Source organism: Grus americana, chromosome Z (assembly GCF_028858705.1).
Source record: "Grus americana isolate bGruAme1 chromosome Z, bGruAme1.mat, whole genome shotgun sequence".
NCBI classification, from domain to species: domain Eukaryota; kingdom Metazoa; phylum Chordata; class Aves; order Gruiformes; family Gruidae; genus Grus; species Grus americana.
The window spans coordinates 10,130,757-10,144,674 of NC_072891.1; the positions used below are offsets into that span (position 1 = coordinate 10,130,757).

General features: G+C 49.2%; 2 protein-coding genes across 12 annotated transcripts in view; one reads left to right on the forward strand and one right to left on the reverse strand.

Annotated features, from left to right (window-relative positions):
* The window catches only part of UBE2R2 (ubiquitin conjugating enzyme E2 R2), a 53,056-nt gene extending 50,237 nt beyond the window's left edge, over positions 1–2,819 (forward strand). Inside the window, exon 5 of the mRNA XM_054810111.1 lies at positions 157–2,819. Coding sequence (XP_054666086.1) covers positions 157–376 — 220 coding nt within the window. The 3' untranslated portion in view covers positions 377–2,819. The remainder of the gene's footprint in view (positions 1–156) is intronic.
* Positions 2,820–6,605: 3,786 nt separating this feature from the next.
* UBAP2 (ubiquitin associated protein 2) overlaps positions 6,606–13,918 on the reverse strand; it is a 127,968-nt gene continuing 120,655 nt past the window's right edge. For 6 of the 11 annotated variants that reach the window (XM_054811184.1, XM_054811183.1, XM_054811177.1 and 3 more), the window contains 7 exons: positions 12,593–12,807; positions 11,125–11,224; positions 10,934–11,041; positions 9,460–9,527; positions 8,563–8,754; positions 7,115–7,180; positions 6,606–7,005 (listed from right to left, as the gene is read on the reverse strand). In XM_054811184.1, the coding sequence (XP_054667159.1) occupies positions 6,910–7,005; positions 7,115–7,180; positions 8,563–8,754; positions 9,460–9,527; positions 10,934–11,041; positions 11,125–11,224; positions 12,593–12,807 (845 nt within the window). In that variant the 3' untranslated portion in view covers positions 6,606–6,909. The remainder of the gene's footprint in view (positions 7,006–7,114; positions 7,181–8,562; positions 8,755–9,459; positions 9,528–10,933; positions 11,042–11,124; positions 11,225–12,592; positions 12,808–13,918) is intronic. The other 5 variants (XM_054811182.1, XM_054811185.1, XM_054811186.1 and 2 more) reach the window with 1 other exon arrangement.

Consider the following 13,918-nt stretch of genomic DNA (forward strand, 5'->3'; position numbering starts at 1 on the left):
ACTTAATCTGTTTCTGGTGCTGCTCGTGGTGCTTCAGCCAAACATCAGCTGTCCCAACCCTGAGCTGCCAGGAGGGCTGGGCTGGGGCTGGCGGGGAGTGGAGCCATGCTGCTGCTGGCACATGGCCCTGCTTACATTGCTGTGTTCTCCCTGCAGGAAACAGGTTTTGGCTACCAAAGCTGAGGCAGAGAAGGATGGCGTGAAGGTCCCCACTACGCTGGCAGAGTATTGCATCAAAACTAAAGTGCCTTCCAATGACAACAGTTCAGATTTGCTTTATGACGACTTGTATGATGACGACATTGATGACGAAGATGAGGAGGAGGAGGATGCCGACTGTTACGATGATGATGACTCTGGCAATGAGGAGTCGTGACCTGCTCCCTCTATGCCCCTGTACTGCCCTGCCGACTCAGGCCAGAAGGGAGCAGCGGTAACCTAGCAGCAGTCCAGCAAAAAAGTGTGTGGGGGGGGGGATCAAAAAAAAAACTGTCTCCTGCTGTCTCCTGTTGTATGGATCTGTTTGCTCCTTTTTTATGGACCTCTTAGAGACCCTCCACAGAATGTCTGAATTCTTGCATTCTTAACCCTTTCATCACTGTATTATGATTTCTTTTTAAAAAAGAAACTCCCCTTTTCACTTCTCTACAAAACGCTCACAGCGAAACAGGTTTGCTCGCGTTTAGATTCTTGAATTAAATACAGTCTTGCATTGAGATGTTTAATGTATTTAAAGCTGGAACAAACCCATTGGAAGCTGGGTTTTCAGGAGCTCAAGTGCTGCATTTACTGGAAAGAAAAAAAATCCACACAAAGCAAATTGCCAAGGTTTAGCTGCTCCATTTACAATAATAGCGTGTGTACATTCGTTTAGCCTTGTGGTGGTGGCTTTTCCTTTATAAGGTGTGGGGTGGAGAGTGTAAAGCTACTGTGTGTTGAGCTTGATGGGATGTTACTGAAAGGTACAGTATTCCTTTTCAGCCTGCTCAAGTTAGGAAATAGCTGGCCCCTGGAGCCCCAGAGGGCACAGTCAGCTTTGTCTCTGAAAAAGGCTTGTGATATGAACCCTAAAATAAACACTTACACTTCACATCTGTACAACTGAGCCCTGGGTTGCTATTTATTTTTTATTTTCAGACTAAGTTGAGGTTGAAAAAGTTCAGTGTAGCCATGCTGCTGAGATCTGCTGCCAGCTGCCCTTCTCTGGAGGGAGGAGAACAGACATGCATCCTGCTGCCCAGCAGGCCAGCGTTCATCCTGAACTTGTTTTTGGCAGTGGGAGACACCGATAGCCTCCTGCCCCAGTGCTCACTAGCAGCCCTTGCTTCTGGCAGCCCATGTCCAGTGCTGGCCTGAGGCTTGTTTCTGTTGCTTATGTAGGTCATACATTGGTAAATGCAGCTCTGCGGGGTCGGCAGAAGTCATTGCTCCCTTTGGTGCCTGTCTGGGGTGGCCAGGCTGTCCCTGTGCCTGTAGTGGTGGCTGGGGCAGAGGGGATGCATGTGTGCTGGGCTCCCCCCTGCCTGGGGCATGGGTGAGTGGGTGCAGCCCCAAAGGAGAGGGGTACATGGTGCTTTCAGGCTGGAAGAGGCAGCCTGGGGCAAGGTTTGACAGGCTATTTAGCATCACACTTCAGCTGGTGCACTGAGCTCAGCCTCCTGCATGTTTTTGGGAGCTCTTGGCAGAGCTTAGGGCCCTCTCTTGTGGGCAGGGGGGGATCCTGCATGCTTGTCTCTGCAGCACCCTCTTCCTTGGTCCCTCAGCACCCTCACCCCATTGCAGTGTGCTCTTGTTCAGCTGTGGTGCAGTGGCCTGAATTCACCTTTTGCATAATCCCTTGATCAGCAGCCACCCTGCCCTCCTGTGCTGAGCCCTGGCACCTCCAGGAGCAGATGTGAGGCACTGGCCTGGCTTGGGTGAGACCCTCCATTCCCATAGGCACAGAGGCAGTTACCCTGATAAGAGCTGCAGGCTTGGGCATTCGCTTATGCCTCCCCTTTGTGCATCTCAGGGTTTTCAATGGTACATCATCAGCTGTGGTCCCTGGGAGGTGCTTTGGTGCGGTAAACTTTGTTCTGTGATCAGCTTGGGATCTGTGTCCAGAGGCAAGGAGCAGGATCAGAGTGAGCAAGCTCAAAGTGTACTGCCTGGAGGGAGAGGAGGGGAAGGCAGCCCTTGGGGAGGGGAGGGTGGCTGGTGGGGGTTCCATTTGGAGGGAGCAAGGCAGATATGTTTTCAAAATGTTGCTGGTTGGGATTTTCAGCAGCAAGGACAGTCCCTGCTCCTCTGCCCCAGGCTGTGCGGGTGGTGCAGCTCCCTGCAGAGCAAAGGCAGCCCAAGTGGCGATACATTGCCCCGGTGTTCCCCATGACGGTCAGCCCTCCTGCTTGCATGTTACCTCCCAAACTGTCCCACATGGACTGCTTCCACTTGTCCTTCCAGCAGACTGACTCAGCCCCTGGTGTTTTTTGGAGCCAGTGGTGGGGCTCCCCTGCATCTAGTGATGGTGTAGGGCAACCCTAGCTTCACTCTAGCCCTGTGAGGGGCAGCAGTGGTGCTGGCAAATGGGATGGGGACACCAGCCCCCAGCTTTTGGGGGGCTACTGGAGGGTGAAGGACTGGAGTATGGCAATGCTTGCTGTGCAGATGACTTGGTTTGAAATGAGGATACTGCATCTTTCAGGATTCCCCTTGTACTTTTGACCGTCTTCACTGTATACTCTCCAGTGACTTGTATTTTCAAGCTTGGTGTTGTAAGATGCATTATCATGACTCTTCTGTTACCCTTTTTTTAAAGACCAAAAAAAAAAAAAACCAAACCCACCTATTTTGACAGCACCTACATTAACCAGACTAATCTCTCTTCCCCACTGTCCTGTGCAGTGTCATTGCTTGTTGACTTGCTGGTTTCCTTTTTTGAGATACAAACTGAAGTATGAGGTTTGTTTTGGGGTGGTTTTTTTTTTTTTTTTTGAAACTATTTAAGAAATTGCAGGAAAAAATGTTTACCTGATCTATGTATTCTGGTTTTTTCTTAATCCTTTTCTCCTGTCTCAGTCAATATTAGCGTTTACATTTGCAACTGCAAACCCCTTCAAATGCAGTTTTCAACCATTCTGAAACCAGCAGGGTACACTAGATTTCTTAGTAGTTTTTCTTAGCTGAAATCCCAGATGTTTTCCTTTTTTTTCTTCAGTATAATTTACCAGAAAAAATTAACTGATGCATTTTTGTGTTGTCTTCCCCTTCAGTAGTTATATTTTGTCTTTTCTGCACATCTGTCTACTAATAAAAATGTGAAATGAAAATATTACTGTACTGTTACATCCCTGTTAATTGAGCTGGTTTATTTGCATGGATTACTTAAAGCTTTGAGTAACAGGTATTCACAAATTCAGTGTTGCTCCACTATCACTGCCTATAAATAAATATCTGTAAGGTTATGGGAAAATAAAGCTGCTGTTTGACAGCTGCCTGCCTGAACCCTAGCCTAAAGAATGAACTTGGAGAAGTACTTTGGCAAAAGGCTGGGGCTTTTGCTGTTACATTTACCCTTCCTAAGTCAAGAAGGGGGAGACCAAGGGGAAGATGATTCAAGGTCTTGTACATCTGCAGCCAGGCTGCAGGATGTGGTGCAAAGCTGCTGCAGGACTGGGGTGCTGCTGGTGGCTGGTTCCCTGGCTGGGCAGGAGCACAGCACTCCTGAAATGGTCAGACAAGGCAGCAGTGGAGCTTGCTTGCTGAGCCTGGGCCTTTGACCTCATGCAGAAGGCAACTGCCAACCCTTCAGGGTGCTTCCCTTGCCTGGCCCATTCCCTGCAAGCTCAAGAGTGAAACTTGTTTTTCTGCAGTGCCTCCCCTCTAGGCAAGCTAAAATTAGCAGGACAAGTGTATAGAAGTTGCACTTGCTACACTTGGCATTGTTTTCAGCACAGCAACTGTTGAGTCAAATGTTTTCATGGCCTGAGTGCTTCTGTTTCCCAGCCATGTGGAAGGAAGGTGATGGTATTTCAAAGCTTTAGTCCCAGAGCAGGCTCCATATGGGGGAATGGGATTGAGAAGGATGGTGCTGCCTGAGCTTTCTGACTTAGATCAGGCTTCCTGGTATTTCCTGTACAGCTCCTAAAGCATGTGGCTGACTAGCGCTACCAGTAGCATCCTCATCCAGCAGAAAGTGGTGACAAAGGCTCCAGCACAGCCTGCACTGGGTAAATCCAACTGCCACTTGTTCAGAGTGGTTTTTGTTAGTTCCCTGCCCACTCCCCCTGCCCCCGTCCATGTGCACCCTTGGCTCTACCATCAGCCTGGGGAACAGCAGCTTAGAGAGGAAATTGCTCTAGAACAGCTCTGCTTCAACTGACAGCCTAAGGAAACAGTAAAACATCCCATGTAGTCTTGCTTGGAGAAGAGGGGAGGCTGCATGTGGCTGCATGGTATTGCCTGCAGGACCCTGGAGCAGTTTGGAAGGTGCTGGAGTTGCTGTCACTGCTTGTGGTGGGGGAGAGGAGGGTGGTGGAAGGCAACACAGCCCATTGCTACCAGGCCTGCAAGTGCTGCCCTTCCATGCCCACAGCCACTGCTAAGGATGGAAGTTGTGCAGCTCGGGACAGCACCGAAGCACTGGCTGAGTATTCCCTTGCAGCTGCTGTGCAACAAACCCAAGGCTCAGGTGTTGCTGTGTGCTGGCACCAATTCTCATGTGTTGCCTTTTCCCACTTCCAACCAGACACTGACAGACAAGCAAGGACTCACCCCTGGGGGGGGGGGGCAAGCAGCTGTGGATGTCTATAAACAAAAAAAAAAAAAAACCAAACCAAACTGTCTGTGAAGATGGCTTTGGGGGGAGTTTGTTTTTCAAAGCATTAACTACTTGGGAGGCAGCAGCTCTGACCACAGGTAAATGAGGTGCCATTGCTGTAAGCCCTGCAGGCTCAAAGGCTGGTGCAGCCCCTGTACAGGCTGGCACTGAGTCCCCAGAAATATTTTTGCCTTCCTTGACATTCAGGCCCCAAAGCTGTGGCAGTGGGACAGCAGCTGCAAAGAACTTGCAGCAGCTGCTGAAGTTTGACCAGTATCAAAACCTGAGCCAGGGGTAAGGAAGGCCAGTGCAGTTCATGATGGCGCTAAGTGCCACGCTGACTTCTTCCAAGCCTACTGTGTCTCACAGGACCTGAGAGCTGGTGAAAGTATGACTTTTAAGAAAGAAAAGTGGTTCTCATGGTAGAAACATTTTTTTTTCCTTCTTCTTGTGGGTCTTGAAACAGAATTGGGAAGTGCAAAAAAAAAGCCCCTTACCTGCCGCACATATGGGCACCTATGGCTTCACATTTACTCACCTCCTCTGCTGCATGGGGTCTGGATGGTCAGGAGAATGAGCCTGGCGCAGGAGCCATCCCTCAGGAGCCCTCACCACTGCCCTTCCTTCAGGTGGAGGCGAAGCAAGGGAGGGCAGTGCTGCAGTGCTCCCTCCTTACCGATCACAGCTGCTCCGCAGGGACTCACAGCACAATACCAGAGGACACCAAAGGCCGAGACATGATCCTTACGGCAGGAGTCGGGGTGCTGCCCAGGATCCCATCCCCACTGCAGGTGTCTGTGAGTTCTCAGCACTGAGGTGTACTCGTCTTTCTTATAGCAGACCCACAGTAGACCCTGCAGATCCACCTCCCAGCTCAGCTTTTGTTGCAGGAGCAGGTGGAAAGGGACAGTCTGTAAAATCAAAACTGCTCCTGGAGCCTTTGAAAATGCAGACAAACACCAGTGATACGCTGAGATCTTTATTAGGTGGAGGAAGGGCTAAATAGAAATTAAACTTCTAAAACATTCACCGCAGTGGTGGAGGGCAAGACAGACCAAGAGTTGCCTCCAGGGTCTTTGTTTTAGAAAAAGTGGGGAGGGACAGGTAGAGTTTCCATCCAGTCACTCTGGCTTTCCTGGGCAGGGTGGCTCAGGGCAAAAAAGAGGTACAAGACACAGCTTATACTTTTATTTAAGAAACCGCTACATAGTTTTTGCCTCTAATGATGCAAAGGAGGTTCCAGGACACACTGAGCCATCCAAAGTCTCTTGCTAGGAAAAAAAAAACCACAAACAAAACAAAACAAAAAAAACCACCTAACCCCCCTAAAAACCCCATGAAGAAAAAAGAAAACCCTGTCTTTTTTTTATTATTTAAAAATTGAAAAATAAAAAGGTGAGGCTGCAGCTCAGGGCCACAGTGACCAAACTGTCCATGACAGTTTGTCTTCCACAGCAAGAGGGAGGGAAGGAGGAGAAAAAAGAAAGGGGAAGGCCCACAAAACATTTTTTTCTCTCCCCCCCCTTAGAATAACAGCTATAGTGGGGGCTGGGGGCAGAAATCAAAACAACAGGACACATTCTTGATTCTTTCTCTCTGGGGGAGTGGGGGCAGGCCACCTTATTTGCCTGAATTTAGAACTGCATTAAATAAATGGGCTCCAGCTCCAAAAAAAAAAAAATGGCGCAGTTTGTCTTTGACAGAGTTATAAAGCCCATAGAGCTTAAAAAACAAGGAAGGATGCCCTGGTGCAGATGGGAAATGAATAATTAGTTTTCCTACAAAGAAAATAAAACAGGCTGCAAGATGCAGAAAACCACATTTAGGCTCTATTACATTTACAAATACATACATAAATATATTACATACAACAGCAACTCAAAGAGGAAGCGGGCGAGTCACACAGAGGATGGCTGGCTGCAGTTCTCCCCGCACAAACATTTGGCTGAGTAGTTTCTTCTTCTCCTAATAATTCCAGGAATGGGCTTCAGCTTTTTTTCTTTTTCTCTTTTCTTTTGTTTGCTTGGTTTTTGCTTCTTTTTTTTTTTTGCCCTTTTTTTTTTTTTCTTCTCCTCTCCTTTCATTTTCTCCCCCCCTCCCCGGTTTTGGATTTAGTTTGTCCAGTATGGAGAAGTGCCATAGGCGGTTTTGGTAGCCTGAGATTTTTGCTGCATGGTGCTGGGTTGGTTGCGTTGGCCAGATCCACCCTAAAAATCAGAAAGGAAGGAGACACAGGAATCAGTGCTCCCAGGAAGATGAGCTCATCTGAACATCACCAGAAGAGCTGCCACCCCTGGGAACAGCCCTGACACCCACCAACACAGCGATGCTCCCCCCTGAACGGATCCATTTCTGCTCTGCAACATCTCCACGTCTTGTAATCTAGGATGAACAGCCACAGAGACACCAAGCAGGAGCGTGGGGACGCACCATCCCACTGCCCCCCACTCAACACATGTTCAAGCACAAGGAAGGAGAGGAGCAGGACTGGGGACAGCAAAGGAGCTCTCATGGTGAACAGAGGCAGTGCACCAGCCAAGGATGTCACACATTCAGAGAGAGATGTCATTTCCTATTTCTGGACTCTTAAAAGCAGAACACTCTCTTTTTTCAGGGAACATTTACAGTGAGGAAAGGAAAAGCATGGGCTGGTGAAACCAAGTCAGAAATCAGAACCAACATGCAACCTGCATGGGGGGATGCTCAATTTCCCCCCCAGAGTTACAGTACAAGAGCTCATGTCCTGCTCTCCTGCTGCAGCCAGGGGACAGCAGCGCCTGCCTCAGCTTCACACCTCACAGCCCATCTCTCCACACCCCACATCAGGATGGCCTCTTCACAGAATCACAGGCTGGTCGAGCCTGGCAGGGACCTCTCTGTTCAAGCAGGGCCGCCTAGAGCCAGATGCCCAAGACCATGTCCAGACAGCTTTTGAGTATCTCCAACGATGGAGACTCTACAACTTCCCCAGGCAACCTGTTCCAGTGCTTGGTCACCCTCACAGTAAAAAAAAATGTTTCCTGATGTTCACAGGGAACCTCCTATGTTCCAGTTTGTGCCCATAGCCTCTGCTCCTGTCACTGGGCACCACTGGAAAGAGCCTGGCTCCCTCCTCTTTACACCCTCTCTTCAGGTATTTACATACATTGATAAGATCCCCCTTGGGTCTTCTCCAGGCTGAACAGTCCAAACTCTCTCCCTTTCCTCACAGGACAGATGATCCAGTCCCCCTAATCATCCCTGTGGTCCTTCATTGAAGACTCTCCAGTATGTCCATGTCTCTCTCATACTGGGGAGCCCAGAACTGGACACAGCACTCCAGATGTGGTCTCACCAGTGCTGAGCAGAGAGGAAGGATCAGCTCCCTCAACCTGCTGGCAATGATCTCCTTAATGCAGCCCAGGAAGCTGTTGGCTGTCTTTGTGGCAAGGACACATTGCTGGCTCATGGTGAATTTGGTGTCCGCCAGGACCCCCAAGGCCTTTTCCACCAAGCTGCTTTGGCCCCCAGCAAATACTGGTGCATGGGCTTATTCCTCTCCAGGAGCAGGACTTTGCATTTCCCCTTGCTGAACTTCATGAGGTTCCCTCCCCAAGCTAGTAAACAGCACTGAGTCTGTCAGTCAGCAATCATTGTCAAGGCCCTTTCCTAACAAGAAAAGCAAAAGCCAGAAGGAAGCAAACCCCCCTCCAAGACCCTGTTGGGATGCGGGTGGGAGCAACGTGCCCCCAGGCACACTGTAGAGGCAGAAGGGGCCAACTCACCTGCCCATCTTGTTGAAGATGATGATGCAGCATCTGGGAATGAGGCTGCTGATGCGCAGGCAGGATATGGAGAAATGGGGCTGGAGCATAACCCGGGGCAGCACCAGGGTTCAGTGGCCCAGTCGATCCAAGAGCAGAGGGCAGGCTGAAAGGAGGCGGTGTGCCAGCATGGAATCCCTGCTTGTCAAACGTCTGCACGGGAGGCGAGGGGGACAGCATTAGAGACTGGTTTGAACAGCCCCACAGTGACCAGACAAGGACAACAGTTGCCCAAACACACATCCCCTCAACCTTTCACCAACCCCGTGGGCAAGCCAAGTCACAGCAAATACCTGTGAGCACTTCAGCAGATGAGTTTCAGCTCCTGTTCTCACTCATATTTCTGCACTAATGCCTCCAACATTTTATTTTATTTTAGTTTCCACAACTACTGTGTTCCTTTTTTCCCAGATCTCTTTTTACTCAGTGGGACATGGGATGGCAGCAGCTGCCTGAAATCAGCAGGACAGAGACCCTCATGTGTTACACTACTGACTGGTGTCTCCAGTGAAAAGCAAACTGCCTCTCGACTCACCTGCTTTGAGGGCTATTTTGACTAAAAATACTGATGCCATCACACTTCTTTTGTACCCAGGACACAGCATGCATGGGGAACATGCAGCAGCGTAGAGCGCTGTGTCCACACCAGCAGCTGCCGTCAGGAGGTGACATGGCAGAAGCGGTGGAACAGAGGGCGAGACTCCTCTCCAACAGCAAACAGAGCCAGCATCAGAAATGCCATGGCCTGCTGACCCTGCGACCAACCAGCCTGGGAACAGCCCCAGCCACTAGTGCTCTGCAGGGCCAGCCATCGGCCTGGCCTCGGGCCATAAGGGAGGAGGGTCCAGCCTTACTCACCTGAGTCTTGTTATAGACTGAGCCACTGATATCAGGCACACCTGTGTTACTTGAGGTCACAGAAACACCTGGAAAACAAAGAAAAAACCACCACTGACAATGAGAAAGTCAGCTACCACAGGCCCTGCTGCTGCTGGGCAGCCCAGTGGCATTCTCTGTGCTCTCAGACCCACGGCACCCCACAGAGAAACAGAAGAAAGGGCTCGATTCCTGGCTCCCGCTGCAAAGCAGGAAAACAGCCCACTGGGATAAATCACCCATGTCCACAACTCAGCAGTTACCATTTGGATTCAAATGCACTTCAACAGGGAGCAGCTGGCTGAACCTAACACACTCATTTAAGCTCACAAAAATCCAGCTTTCCCCTAGGATTAGAGATGCATTTGGCTCTACTGCAGCATTCAAGAGCTTTCCAGTAGTGAGCTGAGCAATGAGAGTCAGCATCTGCTACACATTTGACCCCTTGTCCTTTCACATGCTGCAGAAGGGCAAGGTCTGCAATGCTCCTCTGCCCCAAAAGAATCAGTATCACTGATTCACACTGGCTTCCACCTGGACTGGATGGTGCTACAACAGGCTCAGAAACACACCAGTGAGGCAACTCTCAAATCAGTCACTTATTCACAGTCTTATAAAGACTGGCTCTAATAATTTCATTTGGATCAGAATAAAGCCTGCGGTTCCTTTGGCCAGTGAATCAGAGAAGTGGACTCAGAGGATGTGTACTGCTCTAAGGTTGTACCCTTCCTAGGACATCGCTCTTTTTTGGATTGTTCCTCCACAGAGGAGAGCGTGATTGGCTCTTCGCTTAAGACAGTCCAGTTGGTGTTTCAAATGCACAGCAAATGCTTGGTATTTGCTTAAGCTCAGGGATGAACTAGTTAGTGCTAAGCAGTTCAGTATACATTTTTCAGGTCTAACCAGCATGTGCAGAATAAAGCTTTCATATAAGCTGTACAGCCTTTACAGTCACAAAGGAAACATTTCCAGGCATAAAACAATGCGATGAGTTACAGGATGTACAGCAGCTGAAACAACAAAGTGTGTTAACTGCCCTGCTATCTCCTAACACGCAGCTATCTCAGATGCCTACCAAGAAACTCAAAATCATCATTTGGCAGAGGACCATTTCAGCAGCAGCATCCAACTGCTTAGACTTCAAAACCAGCACTGCTGCAGAACCACTATTCTTCAGCATAGAAAACTTTGGCAAACAGCTCACCGTTTCTCTTCTGTATATTTGTGGACAAAGCTGCGCATCAGCCACACAAATCCTTATGCAAAGTTCAGCCATGAGGTTTAGAAGGAACATTTGGGCCATTAAAAAAGCATTTTGTATACGGGAGATGGAGAAACAGCTTGGATCATGATCCTCTTTAGAGCTGGCTGCTGTGTTGACTGCACAGCACTGGCAATACTGGGAGTTTGCCCTACTAAATGTCACTCAAGATCAACGTCCAGTCTTGTGTGTTACCTTTCCCAGGTCCAGTGCCAGCAGATTTGTTTTGTGCTTGAGATGACCCACTGTAGCCTCCTTTGCTGTAATCTCCAGCTGCCGTTCCCTGCGTTAAGTCATCATAGCCTGCCGGTGTGTACAAGACAAGGTGTTACAGTGTGCAAGCGGCTCTGCAGACACTCACATGAAAAGCGTGTTGGTAAGCATACCTGCTCCATAGCCGTGCTGCCCATAGCCACTCGCTTGCTGGAAAGGAGTCGAGGCGGTGTTGAGGCTGACTCCATGCTGTTTAGCAGATGCTGGAGGTACCTGGACAAAGGAAGGGAACAAAAGGTGCTGTTAACTGGGGAACAGCATGCAAAACACAAGCTCCCTCTGCCATCTAGTGGGGAAGGCACCTCCACCTCACATGGGAAATTGATCTGGAGTTGGGAGCACTGGGATGGCACTCATGCTTCCAGCAGTAACCTGCTGTAGTGGATTTGTGCAAGCCCCAAGTTTTCTGCTAGAGCTGCCCCTCTGATTGCAGTGCAACCCTGTCTCAGAACAGGCTGCATCTTTCTTTCATACACTGAATGTGAGCAGCAAATTCTTACCCACAAACCCAAGAAGGGGCAACCACAGTGCTCTCCCTCCAGAACAAAAACATCAATTCCTGCCTGAGGCTGTTATATAAAACACTGTCCTACGGGGCCCTAAAATAAACTCATCTACCCTTCTACCTCAGGCATCACCTCTTCCCAAAAAACCTGCTTCCTCCTGAGACTACCATCACTGCTCTCTGAATTAATGGGGTCTCCTCCATCCTTGAAAGGATTTCCTAGGCACTCTCAGCTCGCTGACTCAGCTTTGGGTGTCCCCTTGACTTTCCAGAGACAGGTAAGGACTTTCAGGAACACTGAGTCCATGAGCTGCAGCTGTCTGCTATTTACAGTAAGCTGTGCAAGAGTCCATAAGTTCTGGCCTTTTGAATTTCCTGTTTTGTTGGGAAGGGACTGTAGCTATTTTCTTATGCTTGCATGTTTTTTGGAGATCCCTTGCAGACTGAGAAAATGACTCTACTCTGTTCTCATGAGACCACACCTGAGTACTGAATCCAGGTCCCCAGCCCTCAGTACCAGGGAGACACAGGCCTGTTGGAGCGGGTCCAGAGCAGGGCCACAAACACCGTCAGAGGGGTGGAACACCTCTCCGACGAGGACCGGCTGAGAGACTTGGCCTTCTTCAGCCTGCACAAGAGAAGGCGCCGGGGACACCTTCTGGCGGCCTTTCCCTACTTACGGGGGGCTCGCAAGAAAGATGGGGACAGACTTTTTAGCAGGGCCTCTAGCGATAGGACAAAGGACAACAGTTTTAACCTGAAAGAGGGTAGGTTTAGATTGGACATAAGGACGAAATTTTTTACAGCGAGGGTGGTGAGGCACTGGCACAGGTTGCCCAGAGAAGCTGTGGATGCCCCATCCCTGGAAGTGTAGGCCAGGTTGGATGGGTCTTTGGGCAACCTGGTCTAGTTGAAGATGTCCATGGCCATGGTAGGGGGGGTTGGACTAGGTGATCTTTGGAGGTCCATTCCAATCCAGACCATTCTATGATTCCAAGATGTAGAAAGTTTGGGCTGGAGAGAGCAAAACCAGAGAGGCATGAAAGCAGGGTTACCATTTAGGCTGTCACACTTACAAACATGGTTGGCCCATACTGGAATGCACTGGGTACGCCAGGCACACCAGCGTAATAAGGTAACCCAGTGTAGCTGTACCCCGGGGGCAGGGTCGGGTTGAGGAAGGGCTGCTGAGTTGTATGGTGAGTCTGCGTCTGGCTCTGCTGTGGCTGGGCGAGCGTGGTAGCAGGAGCAGGGGAGGCAGAATCCCCACGGCCAAATTTTGTTACATCACCTGAGAAAGAAAGAACTGATCAGAAAAGCTATTGAAGCTGCTCCAAAAGTGGAGGACTCAAAGGATTCAAATCCTCTGAATACAAGTAGACTACAGAAGAGAGCGCATCCTACACTTGAAAGCCTGCAGTTGTTCATGGGAAGCACTCTCCTGGCCTCTATTCCTGACAGCCACAGGGACATTGCCCGTTCATGGCACGGAACTCCATGCCATGGCTAATCCATTGATAAAATGGAGATACCAATACTTACCTAACTCACATGGTCTAAGCAGATTCATCACTGCAATATAACATGCTGAAAGCAGAAGTATGGTAAATAGCCAAAGAGCAAATGGTTGTTGGGTTAAAGTGTGACTCTCCTGGAAGTTAAACTGATTAGCTAAGCCTCATGGGCTGAAAGCAAGTTAGGATTTACAGGCAGTGATGGGAATATTTTTGTCAATGTCTGTTTATTTCTCAAGCATGACTAGTTAGATGTCTGGTTCCTCACACCACCAAAGTTCTGGAGACAGTAGCTGAAGGCCAGGAAAGCAAGGCTTGCATCGTGGGCCACCTTATTGAAGAAGTAGGAAGGGAAATTTGGTTATTAACCCAAAAGCAGCCTCCCCAGAGAAGTGATTACGAAGCAGAAAACTCCCTAACGCTTGCATTTTCTGGCAGCCTACAAAGCAGCATGTTCATGTGTTTTTTAGGGAGGTAACATACATCAGTCACATCTACCTCATTCCCAACCAGTATTCCTTTTTGTTGGTTACCAAGAAGTATGACAACACTTAATACCATCATTACAGGAATTATAACACCTATGGCTACAGTTTTAAGCTGTTATCAGACAGTGGTGGATGAAAACCACTGACTGAAAATCCTGGATGGAATTAATGTCATCTTTGCATGCTGATAACTCAAGAGCAAGCACAGGAGTGAGGAAGGGCTTAGATCATGTGCTTTTGGGAATGAAGTCCATTAGATCTGGGGAGGGTGAGGGAGAGCCTGCTACATGCAGCTCCTGCTGGGAACACACACCTGCTAAAATGGCAGTAACAAAGTATGGGGAGCTGCTATGGGAGGGGGTTCTATTCCAGTGCCAAAAAAGGAAAGAAAGCCAGTTGA